We start from the raw sequence: 25,191 nt of genomic DNA, 5'->3' as shown, positions 1-25,191 counted from the left end.
CCTTGCTTTGGCATGGAGCTTTTGAAGATGACTTTCCCAGAGTATCAGCAGTATACTAGCTTTTTCTTTCAATTGTTTATTTTAATTGAAATGGACTTTATTAATTGTTTTTGTGCTACTACCACAGTCGTACATGCAGCTGGTCACAAATTGCAAATGCTGTGCATTCAGCCTGAGTGCTGGAGAGGAGTTTGTATTTCCAAATTCCTCAGCTTTGTGATGCTGAGGGAACAGCTTCTGGGCTGACTGATCAGTGCTGGTGGTGGCACCGGGACTGAGGGACTGTCAGCACTGAGAGGAACGTCCAGGCAGGTACTGGGCAATTCCACCTCTTCCCAGTCTCTTCAGTCTCCTTACCCACATCTCCAATGGCTCTTACCTGGTTTTGGTAAGAGTGGAGATGTCTCTCTTGATGCCACTTCTTGGAACCTGCTATCTGACAGTTTACAAAAGTTGTGTTTCAAGCCCCAATGACAGTTTACAAAACCATGATGAAGATACTTAGCTGATGTCTAGGTTGGTGGAGCATTTTCTGGACTTTGGGAGATGCTGCAAACCACAAGCACAGGTGAGAGGTCTGGAACAGCTCCTGTCCAAGGACTGAGCAGCTGGACATGGATCCTGCTGTGTTTGTGGGAAGAGAGGGTGGTGGGAAGGACATGGAAGAGATCTGTAGAGTCAGGATTGGCATGGATAAAGGTGACAGGGAAAAACTGTTCACTCTCATAGCCCAAGAAGCAAATGAACCCAGGAAATGGCAGGTTTAGAGACAAACTGATGAAGAAGGCTTGTCACACAGCACGTGTTTCAGCTGTGGAGCTCTTTGTCATGTGCAGTTATGAATCCTAAAAGTTTGCTTGGATTAAAAAACTAATTGGATTTATCCTAGAAGAAAAATCATGCGATAGATGTAGAAGCATTAAATGCAAAGACATCTCTGGTACAAGAAGCCTCCGAGTTATTCATAGCCCATGCCATGACCCTCTCGTGGGAGATACGACTGTCGAGTGATCCTGTACTCTGTACCATTGCCAGGCATCCTCTGTTGGAAATGAGATACTGGCTTTAGACAGACACTTGGCCTGATGTTGCATGGCTGTGCTGTGTATGTTCCTGTCCTCCTGCTGTCAGTGACCTCTTGAAAGGACAGTACTGAGAAACTGGGATTGAGGAGGTGGGACCATTCCAATGAAATATGTGTCAGTGCAGTCAAATTTGAAACAAAGCCCATTGGCCCAATCAAATACAGGGACACTGTATCCTGAAATACTAACCCCTAAAAATAATCAAGAGTTAGTGTGAAACTCAGCGTGTGCTTTTATCACAGTCCTGAAACAGAAATTGGTGGCTGCAGCACTTTGAGTGAGGACCAGGTGTAGTAAGGCGTGTTACCTGCCTGCCCAAGACTGTGTTCAACCACCGAATCCTAGACTGGTTTGGGTTGGAAGGGACCTTAAAGATCATCTAGTTCCAACCCCCTGCCATAGACAGGGACACCTTCCACTAGCCCAGGTTGCCCAAAGCCCCGTCCAACCTGGCCTTGAACCCTTCCAGGGAGGGGGCAGCCACAGCTGCTCTGGCACAGGTTGCCCAGAGTCTCGCCATCCTCACAGTAAAGTGTTTCTTCCTTATATCTAATCTAAGTCTCCCCTCTTTCAGTTTTAAACCCTTACCCCTCATCCTATCCCTACACTCCCTGATCAAGAGTCCCTCCCCACCTTTCCTGTAGCCCCTTTCAGCCCTGGGAGGCCACTCTAAGGTCTCCATGGAGCCAGATCTCTTTCGAGGCTTTGTCCTTCCTAACCTGATCCCTGCTGCTCGGACAGTTTCTCTGTATTCCTCCCAAGCTCCCTGTCCTTGCTTCCACCCTCTCTAGGCTTCCTTTTAATGTTTGAGCTTCTCCAGGAGCTCCTTGTTCATCCCTGCAGGCCTCCTGGCGTTACCTGAGTTCCTCTTTGTGGGGATACATCACTCCTGAGCTGGGAGGAGGGGATCCTTGAATATCAACCAGCTTTTTGGGCCCCTCTTCCCTCCAGGGCTTTATCCCATGTTCCTCTGCCAAGCAGATCCCCGAAGAGGCCAAAGTTTTCTCTCCTGAAGTCCAGGGTCAGGAGCTTTCTCTGCTCCCTCCTCGCTGCCCTAAGGGTCTCGAGCTCCGCCAGTTCATGGTCACTGCAGCCAAGGCTGCCCTTGAGCTTCTCACCCCCCAGCAGCCCCCCCTTGTCGGTGAGAGCAAGGTCCAGCACAGCACCTCTGCTCGTTGGCTCCTCTAGCCCTTGGAGAAGGAAGCTCTCACCGATGCGTTCCAGGAACCTCCCGGATTGCTTGTGCACTGCTGTGTTGTCCCTCCAACAGGTATCGGGGTGGTTGCAGTCCCTGTGAGGATCATCCAGGTGTACATCTGTGTACACAGCTATACATCTACGCGCAGCTAGTCTCCATGTCTCTGCAGACAGCTGGATCCACGTTCCATCTCGCCGATAACCTCCTGGAGACCTGCCTCTGTGTCCATACCCCAGTCTCCTTTGTGCCCTGGGGCAGAGGCCGTTGGCTGACCCATGCTGGGGCCGTGTATTCAGCGTGCAGAGAGTCAGGTGCTGCTGGGGCAAGCGGCGCAGTTTCATTCTGTGTTTGTAGGGTTTAGTCTTGGCCACTCCAAATGCACTCACATAGTTGGGAATGCTGAACAGCTCTGCCTTCGCTGCACTCTTTTATTGGAAAAAGAACATTTGAGTAACTAAAAGTCAGAGTGGTAGAAAAATGTGCTCCTAAGTACTCTGCAGTCACCCTTGAAACTCACCTTGTTTTGAAATACTGAGTGAACTTACACAATTATTGTATATGCATTTTGATGCTTTGTGTTTAAAGAACTCTTTAACTGCTGAAGTTGGGAGAAAGCAGTGCATTGCTCTGTCAGCTCCATGAATTTCTTCTTGAGATCTGCGTCTTGCTTAAAGTACAGAGTTGAGTCAACTTTGGGTGGAATCGTAAGGCCACAGGCTTGACCCCCACGTGTGTGCGTGCTCTGTCCTCTTTGCACGTGGCGTGTGTGCACACGCTGCTGGAGATCCCCACGCACCAGGCTGAAGGACTGCCGCAGTACGTGGGCATGTGGACGCCCCTGTCCGTGGCAATTCAGGAAAGGGGACTGAAAACAGGTTTCATTGGAAAATCTTTCATGGAGTGCAGCATTGTCACAGCAGCTTTTGGGCAATACAGGAGTGACTCATTCACTGCCTTCCTGGCTTGGCCTCGCTGATAAAGCTGCAAATCTTACACATTTGTATGCTTTACACCCAAAGCACCTGCTCACAAAGGCAGCTCTGTAGGTGGACGGGAAGGAGGTTGAGTGATGTCTGCTCACTGAAGAGAGGCTGGAAAAAGAAGAGTTGCTAGTTCAGGGGCTCTGAATTTGCCCTTGAAGACACAGAAAGGAGGCTTTTGAGTTGTGTCATGAGGGGCATGTGTGAAATAGGTTGTGTTTGGTCATGCCAGAGGGGTGGCTCTGTGCCTCTTGGCTGGTCTCTGGTTAGAGCATCTCAGGAAGATCTGGTTATTTGTGATCCTTCTGGGTAAATGCTGGAGCTCTTTGCATTGCACTGAAGGAGTTTTTCAGGTATGAGAAATGTTTGCTTTCTGACCTCACCATGAAGATGAGTTTGCTCATTTTTTTTAATGCAGGACTGAAAGCTGTCTCATTGCAGATGTACCCTTACCAAGAGCAGGCGGGAGTTCCCCTGATACTCTCACTGTTCTCATTTTAAAGGAAGTTAGAACAGATGCATTTAGTCACCCCTGCAGCTCGGGGTGGAGGGAAGGGAGGGATTGTGTCCCTCTAACGTACAGCACTCTGTCAGTGCACGCAGGACCCTGATGCATGTATGAAGGGTATGTCTGTACAGGCTACATCACGAATTCCCAGACTTTTGGGGGCCTGTGGTATTTGCTGAAACCCAACCTTCATCCACCTCCAGCTGAGTCCTCCCTTTCTGTCGTTCCAGCTCAGCTGAGCGCGGCGCTCCTGGCAGCCAGCCCAGCTTGTGCGACTGAGCTAGCAGCTGGTCTTCAGCTCCTTTTAGATGAGATTCTCTTCTCCTAACCCAATCCAGATCATCCCCCACTCCCTTTTGTTGACCTGTTTCCCCCTGCCGCCGTGTGTCTTTCGCAATAGTAAGCTTCACCGTTTGTGCAGCTCCCTCGCCAGAGCAGCTGCAGTGAGCTGTGGGGTTGTGGTGGAAGTGCTGTGAAAGGCAGCCTGTGTTTTGGAGAACCACTGCCTCATTTAGGTTGGGAGGGACCTTCACAGGTTGTCTGGCTCTGCCACTGTGCAAGGCAGGGATAATTCATGCTGCTCTTGCTTAGTTGACTGCTGAATGTCTCCAAGGATGGAGGTCTCTCTGCCGCCGGTCCTGTCCTAGGATTTGGCCACTCTCGAGGAAGAATCCTTGTATATTAAACTCACTGTGCATTTAAAATAAATTGACTGTGTTAACATCGTTAACTGAATTTTAACCCAGAGAGCTTTTCTCCTACTCCCTTTCAGCTCATGTGTACCTGCTAGGTTAACTGAATGTTTATTCCATCTGTCCACCATGGTGGGGGAAAAGGCTGGGAGTCTTGATTTATTTATTTACTTTTTTTGTCCTCTGTGGGCTCTGTGGCCTAGGACAATGCCAGGAGGGAGCTGGGAGAGAGTTGGATCTATTGTCCCATTCAGCACACATTTTCCACTGCTAGCTCGCAGTTGCATGTGTGCTAGGAGAGGAAGAAATACGGGCTTGTAGAATAATTTAGGTTGGAAGGTACTTAAAGAGGTATCTGAGCTGATCTCCCGACAATGAAATCTATTTTCTTAATTGTTTCTCTGAGCGTGCACAGTAAAGTAGGTGCTCTGCAAGCTTGAAAGAGTTGCCTGGTCCCTGCCCACTGTGTGCAACCTAAACAGGAGGAGAAAGTTGCAGTATAGTAGAGTGGGCAAGATGACAGCGAGCCACTCCAGCTACTTTGGCGTTTTTGTAACACAGCGGTTTTTATTTAAATACCATATCATTATTATTTATGTATGAAACCCACTCTTAGTTCAGGATTAGTGCCAGTTCTCTAATGTTCGTGCTATACTTGTATTACTCTGTGCACTCTGTCGTGTTTGTGGAAGATGACTACATTTAAAAGGGATTAGAACCAGCAATGAGAAATGGCCACTTGCTAATTGCTAAGTAGTAGTTAGGTAGGAAAGTGTGGTGCTTGGCTTTGAGTGGGCAAGGGTGCCTGTGTGAGTCACAAGCTGTTTTTAGAGGGAGGTCAGTGGCTTTTGGTACTGCAGTTACTTAGCTGGTTGGACTGGATCCAGATCTCATTAAGATTTAATTCATGACTGGTTCTTAAGGGATCTGGATCTCACAGTAGTCTCAGCAAAAATCTTAATGTGAGGTGACTCTCAAACTTGTGACTGTGGTCTGTGGCATGCCTGGCTCGAGGTCCTGTGGGCCTTAGAAACACGCTGTGTCCTCTGAGTGTCTGGTCCTGGGTGACCAGTGCAGACACAAGCCGTGACGCTGGATCCCTCACGAGGCCCTTTGGGAAGTCGTCCAACGTGGGTCCCATCAGTCCCAGCCTGGAGGAGGGTGCTCTGCTTGGCCCTGCTGGCAGGTACCCTGTCAGGGATGAGCCTGGCCCCCTCCTGACTGTGATTTCTCCCCTCTCCTAGGCCTGAGGACAAACGTGGGACAATGTCAGAGACACGACACGACAGCACGAGCAGTTTACAGCGGAAGAAACCACCATGGTTAAAACTGGACATCCCGGTGCCGGTGCCCGTGTCGGTGCCAGAAGAGCCCCAGCCTGTGCAGGTACAGGGGCTGGGGGCAGGAGGGAGGGTCTGTGGAGCCGTGGAGGGGGTGTGCAGAGCCCCACTGCACTGAGAACATGCCTGTGCCCTTGGTCTCCAGCAGTGCTGGCTGTGAGAAAGGCAGCGCGTGATGGCAGGTCACGAGGCCACGTGAGAAGGGGCAGAGCCATCGGGTGTATTTATGATCAGTAATTAACTCCCCCTTGAAGGGGATGTGGGAGGGATGAGGATGAGTTGCTGATGTGCTCACGTCAGTGGACATGACTGGATGTGGGGATTGTGAAAAGTGTGCTGGCTGGGGGCTATGGGAGTGAGGTATTCAGACAAGCATTTCTTAAGGGGACTGGAGGAGTGAAGGGCTCCGAGACAAACACGAGGGCCTGGAAGTGCTGGAGCTCATGCTGAAGTAACCAGGGAATAAATCTGACTTATCAATAGCCAAGATAATGACAGGCTCTCGTCAGTAACAGCAGAGAGAGAACAGTTGCTGGCAACACAAAGCTGTTACCAGCATAAGAAACATAAGAAAATTATGTGGGATGAGAAATTAGTAACATTGAAAAGTGGCGAAGTAGAGATGGGGTGATAGCTTAATAGGAACTGTGCAAAGTACGAGAGTAAAACATCCGTATTTATGCTGGGAAGAGGAAGAATAACAGGAATTTCTGCTATAAGGTGGGAAAAACTCTCATGTACGGTGAGAGCTGGGCAGGATGATTGCTGGCGGCTTCTGTGACCTTGCTGCAGGAACAGAGACTACAGGCACCAGCTCCAGGGGTGGGGGCAGCGCCTGGGTTCAGTTGCTTATGTGAAAGAATGCTTTAGTCCTCAGGGAAATGGAGGCTTATACAGCCTCCCTCGAGGGGAACTGAGGACAAGCTTGTCCTAAGAGGGAATTTATGTTGCACTTGGAATAAAAAGGACTGGCCTCTTCGCCATTCCTTGATCCAGGGACTAAAATGCACCTCAGTTATGTGACAGCTTCTGGCAGTTAAATCGTGGTCCTGGTCTTCCCTGGGAAGGAAAACGATTGGGGTTCAGTCTGCAGGGATTAGAAGTGAAATGCAGGGCTTTAACAGTGCAGGTTGAAACCTTCTGAATCACTGATTTAAGGCTTTGCTGGATGTTTTCATACCTGAAATCTCCAAATCCATCTGGGCACATTCTGGAGAGACACTCTGTGATGGAAGCTGGTGGAGGGGATGTTCTCTGGAGGTCCAGTGTGTACAGCACAGGCTGTCAGGACAAGAGTGCATAATGGGCTCCTTTGGTTTATAATCTGAGTATCTATGCATTGTTTTCACATAAAACTTTACAAAAACTTTAAGCTTAATGGAAATTATTAGCCTTCTGAGCTAGAGGGGCTGGAGTAGCAAGAAGTCTTGAGGCAGAGACAGTGCCTGACCAGAGAAACAGTTGATCAGAGCATCACTTGCCAGAGGGGCAGTCTGCTCAGCCTGCATTTTACAAATGGGAGATGAAAAATTAATCCAGAGCAGCCCTGGGGAGGCAGCTGTATGAGCTGAGAACAGTCTGGTGAGTTGTGTTGTATTTGGTAGGTGACATTCAGCCAAGACATGCCAGGAGCTTTCAGACCTGAATGTGTCCAGACAGGCTGTGAACAAAGCCGATGTGGCTTTCCCAGCTTGCTTAGCCTGCACTAGGCAGCAGCTACAGCACAGACCCACCCACAGCTCTCGCAGGCTTTTAATGTAGGTGCAGTCACTTGTGAAGCAAATCTCACTTGCTGTGCTTCTCTTCACCTTGTGGAGTGGTCTAGGAGTGTGTGATCTGGGTTCCTTCTGGCTAGAAAAAAGCCAGGCGGATATGTTGCAGGAGCTCATGTAATAAATATACCCTGTCATCTACAAATGGACATCAGTCCATGGGCTGGGCTAGAACCAGTCTGAACTGGGATCCACCGCAACAAGCAGGTGCTGCATTCTTGATGCTAACTGTTCTGCAGAGCCATTCCTGGCTAACATGAACACGGTCCTCCTTACCCTGATTTTGCTGCCCAATTGCACGCACCCAGCTTGGGTTTGGGGTGTTGGGTGGCTGTTGAATCGCTAACAAAGCGTTTCACAGCCTGACTGCTCTTGTGGAGCATCACTCTGAGCACGCTGATTTCCCTCCTGCTTCTCTTCACAGGCAACAAGACGTCAGGCCTTTCTGCGCAGTGTGAGCATGCCCGCCGACAACACCCGCGTGCCCTCCCTGCCTCACGAAGTGAGAAGACCCGTACTACAACGACAGACCTCAATCACCCAGACCATCAAGAGGTGAGACGCTGAGTTCATGGCGCCTGCTTCAGTGGATCCTGCCATCCATTGCCATCCTTTATTTGTGGATTTATGGTCCTCTGCTTGTCCCTTGCCTGGCACTTTGGTGGCACGCTGTCACAGCAGGGTTAGGTTGTTTCCCTTGTTATCTGTCTTGAGGTTGCAGAAGAGGGTGGATGCAGATAAGCCCCCAGGATATAAGCCCAGTGGTGCTACATAACCTGTCTTTAGTAAGTGAGGAGACAAGTCCTGGGAGGAAGATTGTGGTGATCAGGACAGCGAATGGTTCTTGCCACTTAGGTACAAATTTTGACTGCCCCCATGCCCCAGGGAGCTGGCTGTTTCTGAGTGACAGGGTGCCTCAGGCCCTGATGTCTAGCTGAGGCTGTATGATGTGGTGTGCTGGCTTCCTTTGGTGCGGTATCTGAGAGCATGTGATTGCTGGGGGAGGCAGAAGCCCATCCTGAGCAGTCTGGGGCTCTCAGCAGCTTGGCCTCTACACTAGCTCATTGCCAGGTTCTTGAGATGGCTGTGGGGGGTGGTGGAGAGTAGGGAGAGGCTGCTCCAGTCCTGCCCCCCACGCCTGCACAGAGGGTTATCCCCGTGACCCAGAGGTCTCAGAGACATGGCCACACAGCTGGATGCTTCTTTCCTCCCTGTGACAAAGGCTTATCCCAGTTTGTTCAAAGGGAGTGGCTCTCCCAGCTGCTCTCCTGAGATGCCTGGCTTCTATCCCTGGCAGTGTGTCAGGCCCGCCTGCATCCCAGGAGCATCCCTGGAGCCCCACAGGTCAGGGGCACTTTCAGACAGCCAGGCTTCGCCCACTCACGAAGGAGAAACTTTCTAGCTATGGGAGAGACCGACCTCCCACGCACTGTTTTCATTTACCTCAGATGTTCCCCAGCTGCCTTGGTGGTGAAGCTCTCCCGCAGCAGCTCTCTGCGATCCTGCTTCTTGTGAGGTTGGGAGGGCTAAGCCATGAAGCAGTGTCTGCTCTTTTCAGGGCTGTGGGCAGCCTCTGGGCCTGCCTGAGACTGTCCTTGCACACCTAGACTGCCTCTTCCCTCACCTTCCTGCCTTTGGCCCGCTCCTTGCCAGGACAGTTGGGCAAGAGCATGTCAAGGATGAGGGGTATCCTGGGAGGGTGCTGACGAGAAGCATTGTGTGGGAGGCCAGGGTGCTCACCCCCCAGAGGTGCTCACAACATGCAGCTTGTGGAGGGTGGAGGAGTTGGGGAACTGCAAACCACTTTGGTGCTGGGGGAGCAAATTTGCCCCCAGCGCTACTACAATATAAGGCAGACAAGGCATGTGGAGTTACGGTGAGCAAAGAAGGAGTGCTGGACAGTGGTGGTGACGCTTCCACGCACTGGGGGAGATGCTGATGTCCTGCCTGGCATCGGGGCGGTGGGCAGACACGTGTGTTGCACTAGCAGTCCCAGTGACATGTCCTTCTCTTGCCTGCCCAGGCTGTAATGAAAATGTCGGGGCTCAGGTTGGTGGCTGCGTCCCTGCCTGTGCTTAAAGTGTACGTGTGGTCCCGTGAGGAGGGGCCCAGAGGTGCACAAGTGGTTTTGGAAGTCCTGGGAGTCTCCTGCTCAGAGTATGTATGGGGGGTGGGGGTTCAGTGCTATTTTTCAGAGCTGAGTTGTCTCACACAGGCTGTTGTGCAGCTCAGGGGGTGGCCAAGCCTCTTCCTCCTGGAGGGCTCCCAGCTTCTGGGTGACTTCTACAGAGTGCTGTGGGATGTGGGGAGGAGGGCGGGTGCAGCAGTGAGAAGGACTTTCCAAGGGGCAGAACTGCAGGAGATGCACACGTGACATGACACTAGCAATAAAAGCATAAAGTAAGTGGATCAGAGACAAGGACAGGGAACTGGGAGGTACCAAAAAAACCTATGCTCGGTTTAGCAGAGCTAGGGATGAAGCAGAGAATTGCAGACTATGTGTCCACAAAGGTGTCTTGGGGCTTTGTTTTGTGAGCCCAGGGAGACTGACTGCCAGGTTTTCTACTTAACACAGTCCCCAGGATGCACAGAAAGTGAAACTTTTCTGGCAGTAGGACTCCGCACCATCCTGTTCCCTGGGGCTTGGAGGGTACAGATCAAGTGTGAGCCTGAAGTCAAGCCTGTGTGATCCAGACCATGGCATGGGAGTGATTCATGTCCCTGAGTGTAGGCATCACTTCCAGTCTCCTGGGGTGTCCAAGATGTCCGTGCAAGGCAGCAGATGTGGCACACATAGATTTGTGCATCAGGCAAGATCCCGCCAGGGTCAACCAGAATGGGCCCAGGACGCTTCCAGCGACATCAGACACCTGTACCTAAGCAGATGATATCTTGGCCCGCTGACACCTCCATGGTTTCACACTCCACTGCCCAACACCAGTGAGCAGGATCTGTAGCTGGGCATCTGGGCAGAAGGCAGATCACAGAGGTCTGGGGGTTCAGGGGAATTGCAGTATCCCTGGTATCTTCAAGAACAACGGGAGACATACATCTAGAGGTGCAGATGTACCAAAAGGATTCAGCAGCCTCCTGGGTTCAAAGATGGTGTTGTGTGGCTTGAGTTTGGTTGTTTCTCTTAGGTCATGCTCTCAGCTGGAGGCTGCTGTCATGTGCAGCGTGGCACAACTGCTGCCGATGGGGCTATGGAAGGAGACGAGGAGGTGTTGGATGCAGGTCGCTGCTCGCCTCCACAGCCCTGCAGGCTCCCTCCCTTCAGCTGTCTTTTCTTTGCAGCAGACAGGTACGGTTTCAAAGGAGTCAGACCCTGCCCGTTCACGGGCACCGGGTGGGCAGGAGTTCCCTGAGAAAGCGGCAGTCCCTGCCCCGATCGTTTTTCAGGTACTGGTAGCACTGAGTGTGACACTCACCCCTGCATGTGTGTGCAAGGGCTGCTGTGAACTGCACAGATTGTGGCTGTTGCTGGGACCACACTGCCTTCCCAGGACTGGCCAGGAGGCCTACAACCAGGCAGGAGTGAGAGAGTTTGTGTGTGCTTCTAACAAAAAACATTTGTCACTCCTACTAAATATGTAGGCAGCTGTCAGTAAGTAGCATGGACTAACAAGCTGTCCACCCGCCCACCTCACTCCCTCCTGCCTTTCCTAACAAGTAGTCAACCTCCTGGTGTTCACCAAAGCTGGAATATCTCCCCAGGGCATCCCCAGCACACCTGCCTTTGCTAGCACCAGTACAAGATGTGGTGTATGCATTCGTTGGCCCAAAACCCTCTCTGGGGCAGAAGGGGAAGGAGAGGAAGCAGCACCAAACAGTCATGCTGGTCCAGACAGGGCTCAGAAGCTGGTGAATGGAATAAAGCATCCACTCTTTCCCTGTTGACATTACGGCTTTTTCTAATCCAAATGTGACTGTCTTCTTTTTGAGGTGGAGTTCTTGGTTTACTTAGCACCAAGGAGATGAGCCACTCCAGGAGTCCATGGCCCATCGACCACCACCCCCAAGACTGGAGCTCAGTAAACTTTTAAATCAGACAGACCATGTGACTTTGTGCATGGCAGGGACCGGACCTAATGCTCAGGAGTCTGTTCCTGTCCTACCTTCCTCCCTGCTACGTTGGGAGTACTCTGGCACTGTGCCCACCTTTGGCGACCGCTTGCGTTTGGTCTTGGGCTTTCAGGGCTGCTCAGCTCAGTGCGATGGAAAAGCAAGAGCTGACCTCTCATGTTGCTTTGTTGCTTCTTACAGAGCTCCAGGGAGTCTGTAGGATGTGATGGGACTCCCCAGCTGGACAGGGGCATTCAGCATCTTCCCAGGGTGTTCCAGATACCCTAAACAGTGCAGTCAGCTCTCCTGGACTATCTTGACTACGATCAGAGAGTGGGACAGCTCTTGGCCCTGGCCCTGGCCCAGTAGTGGTCTCTGCAGCTCAGGAGTGGTTCCTGCAGTGCAGAACAGCTGTGGTGGTGTGTGTCCTTCCAGGCGAGCAGGAGCACAGTTTGAGGGCTATGAGGTGCTGCTGTTGGAGTGATGGGCCACTCATCCAGTCCTCTCCCTTTGAGGAGTGGCCCCATGTACCCAGTTGTCATCCAGGGTCACCTTGCTGTTGAAATATTGGCTATGGGAAGCCCTCTGAGTTGTAAGACTGTTTTGTGGCACGTGCTGTGCCTGTGTGTTTGCACGGCCAGAGCGTTACCTCTGTGCCATAGGCTTGTTTTGGGTCTGTCAGGCCAGGTGCTGAGCCTAGGCCCTTCCTCTCTGAGCAGAGACTAAGGTTGTTCTGACAAGATGTGGGTCCGTGGGAGCAGAGCAGTGCTCGGAGACACGTATGTAGCCCCGACTCTGAGGTCTGGCCTATGTTGACTGGCTGGAGGCATTTGGAGACACGTGGGTCAGTGAGGTCAGGGGAGATCTAGCAGTGCCCTGCGTGACCTCCCGCCTGCTGAAGGGTCTGTTCTGGATCCCTGGGAGAACGGGGAAGGCTGAGGGCAATGCGTGGGGGTTTGCATCTGGAGATTTTAGCTGGAAAGGCTGTGGGACTCAAATTCACATCTTTTTACTGGGTGGCAGGACACCTTCACCTGGTGGTTGATGGTATTTTTGCTCGGTAGGGTGCAAAACACAGGACTAGTTTCCTGTCTCCAGTGCACTGAGTCAGTTCCCCTTTGTGACCTAATTCTAGATTTAATGCAGCCTTTACTCCAGTGTACATTTTAATACTCCCTTTGTGATCTGTGAGGTCTTTCTTCTCAGCATCTGGAAATCCTGCCCCTGTGCAGGGGGTCTGAGGCCAGGGTTTCAGGTTTGGCTTGGAAGGACTTCCAGGTTTCGACACCTGGGCCAGACAACTGTAGGCTGACACAGCTTGTCATCTTCTGAGGGAGGATTAACCACAGTGGGAAAGGCTTGGCAGGGCTGTGATGATCTTTGTAGGTTTAGGGTACCAGGTGTCCTGCTGTATTTGAAGTAGGTTGTTAGTCTGACTTATCCTGATCCCTCTCTGCCTTCCTTGGGATTTTGCTTCTGATCCACTGCTCTTCTGTGACAGCAGCCACTTGGCAGCAAACCTTCCTCGTGGCTGCAACCAGCAGCTTTGAACCGTGTGTGTCTGCCTTAGCAGAGATCAGATCACAGCCAACGTTTGCCATTAACATTACTTTTGAGGAGGAGAGAAATCCTGCAGCTTGAGATGGTGAGGTTAGGGATATCCTGAGAGTGGAGGGGGGGAAGCTGGGAGAGAACAGTGAGTTCTGATGACTCTTGGGAGAGGCTACAGAGCCATGAAACAGTCCAGTCCCACAGTGGGGACCTAGAGCTGGCCAGAAGATGGTAAGTGTTTTCAATAGATGGTTTTTGAAGAAAAAACCCCCCACCTTTCACAGTTATTTTCTGAAATTCTGTTCCATCGCTTTTTCTTCCATTTTAGAAAAACTCAGAACAAACTGTCCTTTACACACAGTGAATCTCTCCTGTCATTTTTCTTCTGTCTTAAGAGACATAATGCTGTTGGTGGTTGAATATTTCTGGCCAGCATCTGTCAGGTTGCTAAAACCAGCTGAGGACAGGCTGTAGGATACTCATGGGGAAGAGTTCTGCCTGTCTTTGGATTGGGGTGGGCTGGAGGTGACCACCAGGGTTTTGATAGTCCAAGCAAACCTAACGTCTCTTGCATTTGTATGCTGGCATCTTTCAGAGGCACAGCGGACTGGTTTGGGGTGAGCAAAGACAGCGACGCTACTCAGAAATGGCAGAGGAAGAGCCTCCGCCACTGCAGCCTGCGATATGGGAAGCTGAAACCTCAGGTCATCCGCGAAATGGACTTGCCCAGTCAGGACAATATTTCTCTAACGAGCACAGAGACTCCTCCTCCCCTCTACGTGGGACCCTGCCAGCTGGGCATGCAGAAGGTGAGTAACCTGGGACCGAGTCAAGGCCATCATGAGTTTCCTGCACAGTGGCTTTACCACTTTGGCAGCTGTGACCTATCTGCAGGCTTAGTTCTGCCTGAACATGTCTGGGCTCCATGCTCAGACACTTCTCAAGTCTCAGATACAGTTTGGCAGCTTCTCTCTGGTCTCGCTGGCTGAGAGCCCTCAGCTGTTTCGGTGATACGCTCAGAGCCGTGTTTGTCATGTTGTGACTATGGTGGTGATTAGCTGTGTGCAGCACGTCCAAGAGCTCTCAGCTTGGGCTTTTTGCTGCCATTTTGCAAGGACAAAATTCTGTTGTACACACAGAGTGGCTGGTACCCTAGACCCAAGTATGCAGTAACAGGCCTGGTATCACTCAGGACACTCGCCTAATGCATCCTTGTCCCAGGCAGAATGCAGGCAGGAGCACAGCTACTGTCCTCATAGAAACCTGGTTGTGTTTTAGCTCTTTGAAGAGTGTCTCTTGTGTCAGCAGTACTCCAGCTCTGCTCACAGGTCCTCAGAAATGGTTTTGAATGCCTGCAGAGAGCATCTGGTCGCCCCCTACTCGCTGCCTTCAAGTGTAACCCCAGGGGACAAGACCCAGTCAAGCACATCCAGTTACCAGCACTTCAGAACTAACCCACAATATCCCAGCTCTTCCCTTTGCTCCACTCAGTGGTAATAATTGATGTGGTTGATTACTGTGCATTAGTGATCATCACTGCAACCTGGGCAAGTGGGGAAACAAATTCCTTCTGAAGCAGGTTAGTCCGTGACCTGAAGCCTGGCTGTATCACTGCAGCAGAGGAGAATATTGTACATCTTGCAATCAAGTTTCACCTTGTTGTGCTCTTTCCTGTTTTCTTACTAGCTGAAGTGTCTTGCAGTTATTTTTTGGTCACAGGAGGCTCAGAAGTATTGTTGGACTCTATGTGGGCTACATTAAATCAGAACACGGTATCAGTAGGTGTAAGTTCATAAAGCTTCCTTTTGAGGGTGCAACTATGGATTAAAAAAAGCTCACAAAACATTAGGATAAAGCATAGAAATCTTATGGAAACCACAGCTGTGATGATGTAAGGACAGAGGCAGGGTTTGTAGCTGAAGGCAATATTTTCATTAAGTTGATTTGTATGTTTGGAAGAAGTTAGAGCTTTGGCCTGAAGAGTCCCAAAGAAGGGCTTGCGGCCCCCGGAAACTTGCCCTCTTTTTCCAGCTGTTATAACTTAATTAATGGAAGCGGATGTAAATACACAGTCAAGCTTCAAGAGGATACTCTTTAAGTCCTGGGCTGTCGAGATTCAGAAAGGAAACGAGCTGGAGAAAGAGCATGGCTGTTTTCAGGGATTTCTCAAACTCGCGTTCAGACAGCGTGTTCTCTGACTGTAGAACTCACTGGCACAGAAGGTAAATGAAACCAAGAGCTTAGGAAGGGCTGAAGGAGGCTTGGAGGAGTCTTCTGTGAACATCAGGAACATTCTGGGTGAAATTAGTTCCCACAAAAGGAAAAAAAAAAAAAGAAAAAAGAGGGCAGAGGCTTGAGGATTTAGGTTTGAGGCTTACAACTAGGGCTTAGCTTGCAGCAGGTTATTCTGTATTTCCCTATTGCAGAATTGCTTGTTGGCCTACCCAGCCGGGTTCTGGGTCAGTCCCAGGAGCCAGGCCACTGTCCTGGTCTCATGATGTTTGCTTGGAGGGAGGAGGACTTGGCAGGGAGGGGCTGGGGGTGAACGGACTGATGACCTTCTCTCGGCAGATCATCGACCCCTTGGCCCGCGGGCGAGCTTTCCGTATGGCTGACGACAACGATGGCTGCAGCATCCCCCACACTCCGATCACGCCCGGCGCCACGTCGCTCTGCTCCTTCACCAGCTCGCGCTCAGGGTTCAATCGCCTCCCCCGACGGCGGAAACGCGAGTCTGTGGCCAAAATGAGTTTCCGAGCAGCTGCGGCTTTGGTGAAGGTACCGTCTGCAGCAGGGCAGGGACCAGTCTGGGGCTCTGCCCTGAGAGAAGGGTGAGAGGGAAGGAGCTGCTGAGCAGAGAGGATGGGAAGAGCAGTGGTGGAGGGGAAGAAATCAAGCCATCTCCTGTTGCGTTTCTGCCCAGGAGGCAGGTTTGCAAGAAGCAGGGATGATGGTTAGTTTTTGGTACAAGTCTTCCTTTCCCTTTATTGGCCTGGGGGCTTTGATTCCTACAGCCAGCAGCCTCAGAGCGTTCCGGCAGGTCCAGTTCAGCCTGTCTGGATTTCTGGGCAGTTATGGGGGAGCAGAAGTACCTGAGGTTCGTCATCCTGCCACATGTCTGCTTCCCTTTTTGCTGTGTCCCGTACCACCCATCACTGTGGGTTGGTCAGAGACATCGTACAGTTTGTGGTAGAGGAGCATTTGCAAGCCTCACCCACATGGAGATGGGCACTGTGGATTGAGAAGCGGGGTCACACCTGCGGGTCTCACCAGGAAGGGGTCACACATCAGCTGTGCTCACACACAGGCCTGAGCCAGCTCAGCCCTTGGGCTCCCTGTGCGCTGGCTGGGGTGGCCCTGCACGTGCCTGGGGTTCGGGTTTCTGTCAGTGACCTGATGGCACTTTCTCTGGCTTCAGGGGCGCTCTGTGAAGGACAGCACCCTGAGGAGAGCTCAGCGGCGCAGCTTCACCCCAGCAAGTTTCCTGGAGGAGGACACGGTGGATTTTCCAGATGAGCTTGACACTTCTTTCTTTGCTCGGGTGAGGGGCAGGGCTGGTGGTAACGGCCCCGGAGGCGGTGCAGGACTCCAGGTCTGGCAGGACTGTGTGTTGCGTGGAGCAGCACTGCTTTCTGCCAGGCCTGGTGTCTCGAGTGTGATGGTGGCTTCTTCTGATGGGACTTCTGTTTCTCTGCCTAGGAAGGAGTCCTTCATGAGGAGCTCTCTACGTACCCGGATGAAGTGTTTGAGTCACCATCAGAAGCTGCGATCAAAGATGCTGAGGTGAAACCTCTGGATCAGACAGATCTCACAGGAGGTGCCTTGGACAAAAATGAGCTTGAAAGAAGCCACTTGCTACTGTGAGTATCTTCCCGACAGGTGCCAAAGCCTAACGTGGGGTGGCCAGTCCACTCAGAGAAGGAAGCCAGGATGTGGGTGCTTGGTGCAGAGCTCAGAGCAGTGCAGTGATGGGTTTTCTTTAAACCCGGCTTAAGACCTCCTGCCCCAGCTACTCATGCATATGAAAGGTGACTCTGAGGCCACCTCTGCCATTTCTCCAGCAACTTCCATCCTCACATGATGTGTTTCAGAGACTGTATCGTGCCTTGAGGAAACAAAAGACACTTTAAATCAGCTGTGAGGATGCTGGGGGCCCAGCCTTTGGCTACGGAGAATGTGGCAGAGACAAGATGGCTATTGCCATTGCCACAGTCACCAGGAACTGTTGTCTCGCTCCAAGGAGTGGTGTGAAGCATTGCTGAGTGTCGAGCTGGGCTACATTCCTCACTTGAAATGAGAGAAAGGTGTGGCACTGATGCCGAGAGCCCTACAAGTATGTGGGTGGTACTGTACTGTATGCCTGGATTTTTTCCACCTGAGTAACTGGTACTGAGTAATTGCTCTGTGTCGTTTCCGAGTCAGCTCTGGCTTAGCTGGCAGCTCACCCCAGCAGAGAGCTGAGCTGGGTGTGAACGTGGAGCAGACAGGGAGGTCCTTGTTGTGGTTCTGCTGCTCACGGCCCATCTTGCTGTGTTGGCGCTTTCCCTTCAAGTGTTTCCAAGAACTTAACACAAGTGGAAGCAACAAATGGTGGGAGTTCATTGTCACTCCTCTGAAATGGTCTCAGTCTTCTTGGCTCCATTTGGATCTCCTTAAATAGTTTCATTTATTGAGGAAAATACACTTCTTTCGCACTTCAGAGAACTGTTATCAGAATCATAGTCAGGTGTCCTTTTAGGTGGCCAGGTGTTTATTTTGGCATAGGCCGACAGTCCAGCACCGGAAATGTTGGGAAACGGCACGTCCGTAACACAGAAACCACCTGAACTCTCCGGGCAGGAGCAGGCTGCAGGGCCATCTGCACTGTCTGTTGGAGCAGAACTTCCCAAAGGGGGGAAGTTGGGACTTTCAGCTTCTTAAAAATGCATCTTCTGCAAGGCGCAATATTGAAAATAGCTGAAGTTTCACAGCAGTGTTTTTGGCTAAAGAAGTTCAGATTCTCTCTCAGCCTGTTGCTTGTCCGTAGTTCCGAGCTGTCGTGATCTCTCCAAGATTCTCTGGTGATCTTTCAGAAAAAAGTTTGTCAGCCGGTTTCTCTGACCGCTTCTAACAACCATTGTTTTTGTGCAGAGGGGTCAGTTTGGAAGCCAGAGGACGTAGACTAGACTAGAGTGTGTGTCAGGGACGTGCCTGCTACCGTGCTACGTGAGCAGGGATGAAATGGCAGGCGGGGTTTTGGTCAGGATCCGAATGCTGCACACCTGACCCCCAGACTGCTGTTTAAGAGCAAAGAAATACAGAAACATCTGAATGTGGTGGAGACTTACAAAGCAGATGCTATTCACCAGAAGCTTGTGCAACGTTCATTGCATACTCTGTTTTGGTAAAAAACCCTTGAGACAGTGGTCCTTGGGAGATTTATGGTTGAAGCCGGGTTTTGTTGTTCTCCTGAAAAATGCATGCATCAATGCAAATAAAGGGAGGAATGGAATACAGGTTGTGAAGGGTAACTGGCACAGCTTGCAGCACGTGACAGTGTCCCTTTCTTGGTCGGGAAGCTGTGTGGATTCCTGCTCTTCTCCTCTGTCCGATTTGGTGGGCATGGGAGTTCGACTTGCCCGTCCAACCACAGTAAAGTGCTTTAAGGGTGGGGATTTCCACTGCTGGGCTAAACTACACTTGCATTTCCTAGCAAAGAGCAGAGTAAGAGCAATGAAGTTGAGGACGCAATAAATGTGCTTGAGGCTGGAGATGTGTCCGGCTGCAGCCTCCCCATTTAGGCTGTTGCTGAAACACTTTAAAGCCTTGAGAGCTCCTTGTCGGTGGCACTTAGTTGGGCACAGCTGCCTTGTGCCACCTTCTATGTGTAGTGCTGTGCTTCCACCAACCAGTGCTGTGTAGCCCTTTGAAATACAGCTTCCACTTCAGGGCCCCTTGTCTGCCTTCAGCTGCGGCTCTGCCCAGCTGTGGTGGGACGGACAGAGGGTCTGCTGCCACCCAGGACCGGGGGGGGGCTGCTCCCCGTTGCTGTGCCCTGCGGAAGGAAACCATTGCTGCTCTGCTTTTTATTTCAGCCCACTGGAGCGAGGCTGGAGGAAGCAGAAGGACGGGGCCCTGGCACAGCCCAAGGTCCGCTTGCGGCAGGAGGTGGTGAGCGTCAGCCCCCAGAAGCGCGGGCAGCGCATCGCTGTGCCCGTCAGGAAGCTCTTTGCCAAGGAGAAGAGGCCCTACGGCCTGGGCATGGTGGGCAAGCTGACAAACCGCACGTACCGCAAGCGCATCGACAGCTACGTCAAGCGGCAGATCGAGGACATGGATGATCACAGGTGAGCAGGGATCCCCAGGAAATCAATTGAGTGAGTGATTGCTGTTGCCCCTTGGTGACTCAGGTCACTGCCTCAGGGTAGTTGGGTGAAACCTGCTGCTCAGGCCCCCCAGTCCGTATCCCAGTGCAAACCGCAGCAGGAGGCAGCCTGTTAACATCACCGCGCGCTGGGGGCTCACCCTGCTCCTCTTGTCTTGTCTCTCCTGTGCCTGGAGGGACTGCAGATCTCTGCCCCACCACCGCTGTCCTGTGATGAACAGGAAGGCTCCGGTATCCCCGCCTCTGGTCATCCCCCTGAAGTCATTAATTCAGACATGCAGCACACTTAGGCATTGGACTTACGTGTTCTCATGGGTGTCTTCTTGGGAAGGGGTGGCTTGCCCACTGTGATGGGGGAGTGAGAGTAAACAGGGTCTGTCTGCCAGCTAGACCTTAGGTCACTGCTTCCAGTCTTCTGCATCCCCAGGTGATCTTGGCCCTGTACCCCAGATTCTGCCAAGGTCCCTGGGGAAAAACAGCAGCTGTTCTGTGAGCAGATGTAATATTTCTTCCCCTGATCTTTTTTCCCTTTCCCTCCATCCAGGCCTTTCTTCACTTACTGGGTCACCTTTGTGCATTCACTCATCACCATCCTTGCTGTGTGCATCTACGGCATCGCCCCTGTGGGGTTCTCACAACACGAAACTGTTGATTCAGTAAGTAAATCCCCCTGACTTGCCTGGAGCATGATTGTGTTTTGGCCTTCAGCTGCTGGCTTTTGGTTGTAGTCTTCAGCATACTGGCTACTTGCCCGAGGGCCTTGGCAGCTGGACACTGGGTGTCCAGCCTTGGGGGGCTGCCTGCAGCATCTCTGTGAGCCCCCACGCTGCCTTCTCTCCCTCCTGCAGCCACACTGCTCCTGACATCAGAATATAGCTGGCACAAAGCATGGTGGGCTCTTCACAGTCTGGTTCTGTCTGTGCTGGGCGCCCTTTCAAACAACTTGTTCCCCTCCTGGTGGAGACCAGAAGGATGTTCATGGCAGGGAAAGATTTCAAACTTGAGTTTTTGCAACAGTTGTAGCATCTTGCTTCTGCCAGGAGCAAACCTGACCTGTCTGACTTTGAGAGCTGATCTTGAAGCTGTTTGTGGCCTTCCCACGCGTTGTTAAAGGTCTCTGGGTGCGTATCAGCCGTATCCCTGCTCTGTGCAGGGAATGCCCTGGGGAGCTTCTCACCTCCGTGTCTGACAGCTTTCACAGCGCTGTCACCAGTGTCTGGCCCTACGCTGCCGGCAGGTGCTGCTCATGCTTCTGAGCTGGGTGAAGCTTTCTGCAGGCTCTCAAGCCACTCCCAGGTCTGCAGGCCCTGGGATTTCTTGAAAGCTGAAGTAGCCAAGGAGAGACATTTAAAATGAAATCTTAAGATGAAGGTGCACACGCCTCAATGGGTTTTTTACCTGTGATCCTGCAAAAGACTGGTGTGAGGGAACCGTGTGCCCAGTCGTTGGCCGGGTGGATTTCTGGTCATCCTGGGTGCTGTTTTCACCAGCCCTGGCTACTTGCCCTGCTGGCCCTGGGGGCAGGAGCTCATGGGGCTCTTGCTTTCTCTCCCTGCAGGTCTTGCGAAACAGAGGGGTTTATGAAAACGTCAAATACGTTCAGCAGGAAAACTTCTGGATTGGCCCCAGCTCAGTGAGTGCTGTCGGCTGGGACTGTTGGTGGGCTGGCAGGGGACTGGGTGCTGCAGACGTGCTGCCCCGGGGACCAGAGTCTTCACGTGCCGTTGGCTGGGCTTCCCGTGGGGCCCTGCTGTCCCTGGCAGGGTGCAGTGGTGCTCCCATCCCAGTCACCCTGCGGAGCGGGCTGCCTGGAGGCTGGGATGGACCTTGGCACTCCGGCTTTTCACCCTGTTCCTACAAAGCCAAGAGTGGGGTAGAGAAAATGCAGGAGCTGTATGGTGTGTGACAGCTTTCCTGATGCTGCTCCCCCTGGGAAAGGCTGTTGTGTCCCAAAGTTTCCTTTCCCAGCCACGGTGCTCACCTTTCTGGGTCATTGGCAAAGAAATCCCTGAACTTTTGTTCGGAACTTGCCTTCTTCAAAGCAAATACTGCGAGTAAGCCCGGTGTGTGTTGGGCTTCATCATGCAGGACTTGTCCCTGGTCCTTTCAGTGCTGACAGGGGCATTCCTTGCAGCTCCTCAGCCTGCTCTGCCCCAGGCAATCACGGCCTGCCCCTTGGCTGAGCTGCCTGTTTCCATCTCTGCCAGGAGGCCCTGATCCACCTGGGGGCCAAGTTCTCACCGTGCATGAGGCAGGACCAGCAAGTGCACAGCTTCATCAGCGCCAAGCGGGAGAAGGAGAAGCACTCCGCTTGCTGCGTGCGGAACGACAAGTCGGGCTGCGTGCAGACCTCGGAGGAGGAGTGCTCGGTGAGCGTGGGGGCCCCTTCCGTGCTGTCCCTCGGGCTCAGGGCCACTTATGGTGATGCTTCTCCCACCCTGGGCTTCGCAGTGACACCTCTCTTCTCTCCTGCAGTCCACGCTGGCCGTGTGGGTGAAGTGGCCCCATCACCCCAGCACACCAATGCTGGCAGGGAGCAAGAGGCAGTTTGGGTCTGTTTGTCACCAGGACCCCAGGTAGGTGCTGCCATCCCGGGGGGGACAGGGCTGCTGTGACACTAGAGTCAGAGAGGCCTGGAGTCCAGGCCAGCTGATCGCTGGGTGGGACAGCAGCTGCTCTGGAGACCAAGGGACGTGAGGGCAGCGATGTCCTGACCTGCCCTGACGGCTGCAGAGGAGGCTGAGGCAGAGCGTGACTTATTTCTGCTCGCCCTACTCTCCATTGTTGGCCGCCCACCTGCCTGGTGGCCCGCTGGGAGCTGTGGGTGCCTTCCTCAGCCCTCTCCCCTGCTCCCTGCACAGGCTCCCTTCTCGGGGCGCAGCAGTCGGGTTCCCAGCACACCCTTGCCCAGAGCGCTGCACAGCACAGCTTTGCCCTCGGTCACCGTGGTGCTGAGAGCCGAGACCGGCCAAATGCCCCCCTCTGCCCTTGTGTCCACCTGGAAAGGGGCCGGCGAGTTGCTGGGAGCTGCCTGCCCTCGGATGCTGCCTCTGTGCAGAAGCCGTGATCTCTGCTCGCTGGAAGGAGGCTGCAGCTTCGCTCGGCCTTGGCTGACCCGGCGTGACTCGTCACCAGCCCCTTGCAGGGACAGAGGGGAGCTGTGGGACCCAGCCTGGGGGCAGGGACAGTGTGGTGGCTCCCTGGGGGATCCTGCCTGGTGCTGGGGAAAGTTATTTCTCAGGCTGATCTCTGCTTTCTGTTGCTGCAGGGTGTGTGAGCAGCCGGCCTCGATGGAGCCACACGAGTGGCCAGATGACATCACCAAATGGCCGGTGAGCATCGCTGGTGGCACAGAGCCCGTGCGGGCAGCTGGAATATGGCATCTGCACCCCACTGAGCAGAGCCACAGCTGTGCGGGTGGAAGGGGGGCGGTCTCTGATGCAGCCTCCTGCTTGTCACAAACACCAGATGAGGGCAGCCATGGCTCTGTCTGGCCAAGACTCAGAGCTCTCTAACATCAAATAAGTTCCCCTGTGCCAACTAAAGCCCAGGGCCCTGCCAGGGTAAGAGGGTGATGGAGACAGGCTCAGCCTCGGGGCTGTTTTCATCCCTCAGTGGTGAGGTGTTGGTTGAGGCTCAGGCAGATGGGGGGTCGGGCACCATCCTGCTGTCAGAGGGAGGCCTGGGTCTGCGGGACTGGCTTCTTCCCAAGGGGCTGTTTTGATTTTACGCAGGCAGCAAGCAAAGCCATGGCTGTCTGACTGCAGCCTGTTGTCGTTTTCCAGATCTGCACAAAAAACAGTGCTGGGAATTACACCAACCACCTTCACATGGACTGTGTGATTACAGGCCGGCCCTGCTGCATCGGGACCAAAGGAAGGTAACGAGTGTTACCTGTATAGGGTGGGCTGGGTGTTGAGGTGGGACACAGGACACCCTTCTCAGGTTGGGGACACAGGCATTTGTCCTCCTCGTCCTTCCCACACGCAGCCCAGAGCCCTGCTGGAAAGGGGAGTTGGGCAGGGAGCCGTGACAGGTCTCCCAGATGGGACAGGGCTCTGGCATGAGCAGGAGATAACAGCCAGCCCGAGCCTTCAGCGCAGCACGGTGTCTCGCTCAACTGGTCCTGCAGTTTGGAGGGACTCAGATCCCAAAGGATTAAATATTTCTGCTGGGAGCACACTTTTCCTTGGGAGCAGGCAGCTTGGTCCCAACATTGGCCCCAGCCTGGAGTCCCTGAGCTTTCAAGATGTCCAGAAACGACCTGCTCTGGGTTTGCCAAGCAGGAATATGCTGTCCTTCCTGTTGTTGCTCTTCAGCTTGAGTAGTTACCAGGTGCTTGGGCCTGGCGTTCCCTGCTAGGGAGAAAAATCACTGTTGCCCCAAGGAGTTTCTCTGTCCCTGAAAGTCACGACCAGGACACTTTTAGCCTAGCCCCTGCTTTCTGTCAGCCCCAGAGACATGGCTTGCCCAGCCTCTGGTGGTTCTTTCTCAGCTGTGACTAGCTCAGCGTAGCACTTGTTCTGGAGCCCCTGTGTGCAGGGCGTTAGTCTGCAGAGGTGCCTGTGGGACAGGACCAAGCGGGGTGTATGGAGAGTGGCCCTGGGCCCCACGGCAGAGCTCGCTGGCACTGGGCTCCTTGCAGAGACACTGCAGCACGGCCGGGGCAGCCGCGGGCATTGGTTCTCTCTCACAGGCAGGCTTGGGCTGAGACTAGAGGGAGCGGGTGGCCTGGGCGGGCACAGGATGTGACTTGTTCCTCGTTTTGATTACTTGTGCCTTCTCCAGGTGTGAAATAACCTCCCGGGAGTATTGTGAATTTATGCGGGGCTATTTCCATGAGGAGGCAACGCTCTGCTCTCAGGTAAGCGTGGAGCTGGGGGGGTGTAGGGCTGCCCTTCTCCCTCCTGCTCCCCTTAGCAGCTTGGCGAGATCTGGGGGTGACTGTGCTGCAGTGCAGGTGGGAGTCCCGTGTCCTGTCCCATGCTGAGCCCAGGGGGAGCTGCCAATGCAGACTGCAGTGGCAAAGCTGGCTGCTTCGGTCCCTCTTTGGAGACCAGTTTAGGACTTGGGCTGGCAGCTGTGAAACCCCAGCACAAGCAGCAGGAGAACACAACCTGCCTGCTCCACGGGCGGATGTCTCAGCTGTGCGTGTGCTGGGGTGAAGAACGAGGGTAGGAAGCTGCCGCAGGGAATGGGTGGGGTCGCGTGTAACTTGCTGTTGGAGACAAGGGTTGGGACCCGGGGGGGACAGCCCCTCTCCCGGAGGCAGCAGCAGTCTCTGCCCTGGCCCTGGCTGGGGCCGTGCTGCCTGGCACAGCTCACAACCCGCTTCTGCCCCAGGTGCACTGCATGGATGACGTCTGTGGGCTCCTCCCTTTCCTAAATCCAGAAGTCCCTGACCAGTTCTACCGCCTCTGGCTCTCGCTTTTCCTCCATGCTGGGTAAGCAGAGGTGTTAAAACTCCCACTCTCTGGCTGGGGGACGCCTGAACCCTGGGGTTGCCATGAAGCTTGTTCTGGCAGTTCTTCCCTGGGGGACATGGGGCACTGAGCTGTTGTCCCTGCTGAGGTTTACCGTGCTGCGTTTGCTGGGAGGGAGGTGAAAGGTGCGGGCGAGGCCAGAGCAGGAGCCCTCAG

At 53.2% G+C, this 25,191-nt stretch overlaps 1 protein-coding gene across 2 annotated transcripts in view; it reads left to right on the top strand.

The window, feature by feature from the left end:
• The window catches only part of RHBDF1 (rhomboid 5 homolog 1), a 38,230-nt gene that overhangs the window by 11,252 nt on the left and 1,787 nt on the right, over positions 1 to 25,191 (top strand). The window contains exons 2-17 of one of the 2 annotated variants that reach the window (XM_074919412.1): positions 5,708 to 5,849; positions 8,000 to 8,130; positions 10,873 to 10,974; positions 13,784 to 13,997; positions 15,760 to 15,966; positions 16,607 to 16,729; positions 16,888 to 17,048; positions 19,263 to 19,514; positions 20,097 to 20,208; positions 21,111 to 21,185; positions 21,760 to 21,921; positions 22,028 to 22,128; positions 22,821 to 22,884; positions 23,338 to 23,432; positions 24,341 to 24,416; positions 24,896 to 24,996. In XM_074919412.1, the coding sequence (XP_074775513.1) occupies positions 5,730 to 5,849; positions 8,000 to 8,130; positions 10,873 to 10,974; positions 13,784 to 13,997; positions 15,760 to 15,966; positions 16,607 to 16,729; positions 16,888 to 17,048; positions 19,263 to 19,514; positions 20,097 to 20,208; positions 21,111 to 21,185; positions 21,760 to 21,921; positions 22,028 to 22,128; positions 22,821 to 22,884; positions 23,338 to 23,432; positions 24,341 to 24,416; positions 24,896 to 24,996 (2,096 nt within the window). In that variant the 5' untranslated portion in view covers positions 5,708 to 5,729. The remainder of the gene's footprint in view (positions 1 to 5,707; positions 5,850 to 7,999; positions 8,131 to 10,872; positions 10,975 to 13,783; positions 13,998 to 15,759; positions 15,967 to 16,606; positions 16,730 to 16,887; positions 17,049 to 19,262; positions 19,515 to 20,096; positions 20,209 to 21,110; positions 21,186 to 21,759; positions 21,922 to 22,027; positions 22,129 to 22,820; positions 22,885 to 23,337; positions 23,433 to 24,340; positions 24,417 to 24,895; positions 24,997 to 25,191) is intronic. The other variant, XM_074919413.1, reaches the window with a different exon arrangement.

The sequence above is a fragment of the Athene noctua genome, chromosome 15, assembly GCF_965140245.1.
Source record: "Athene noctua chromosome 15, bAthNoc1.hap1.1, whole genome shotgun sequence".
In the NCBI taxonomy this organism is placed as follows: Eukaryota; Metazoa; Chordata; class Aves; order Strigiformes; family Strigidae; genus Athene; species Athene noctua.
This window is presented reverse-complemented; position numbering and strand designations above follow the sequence as displayed.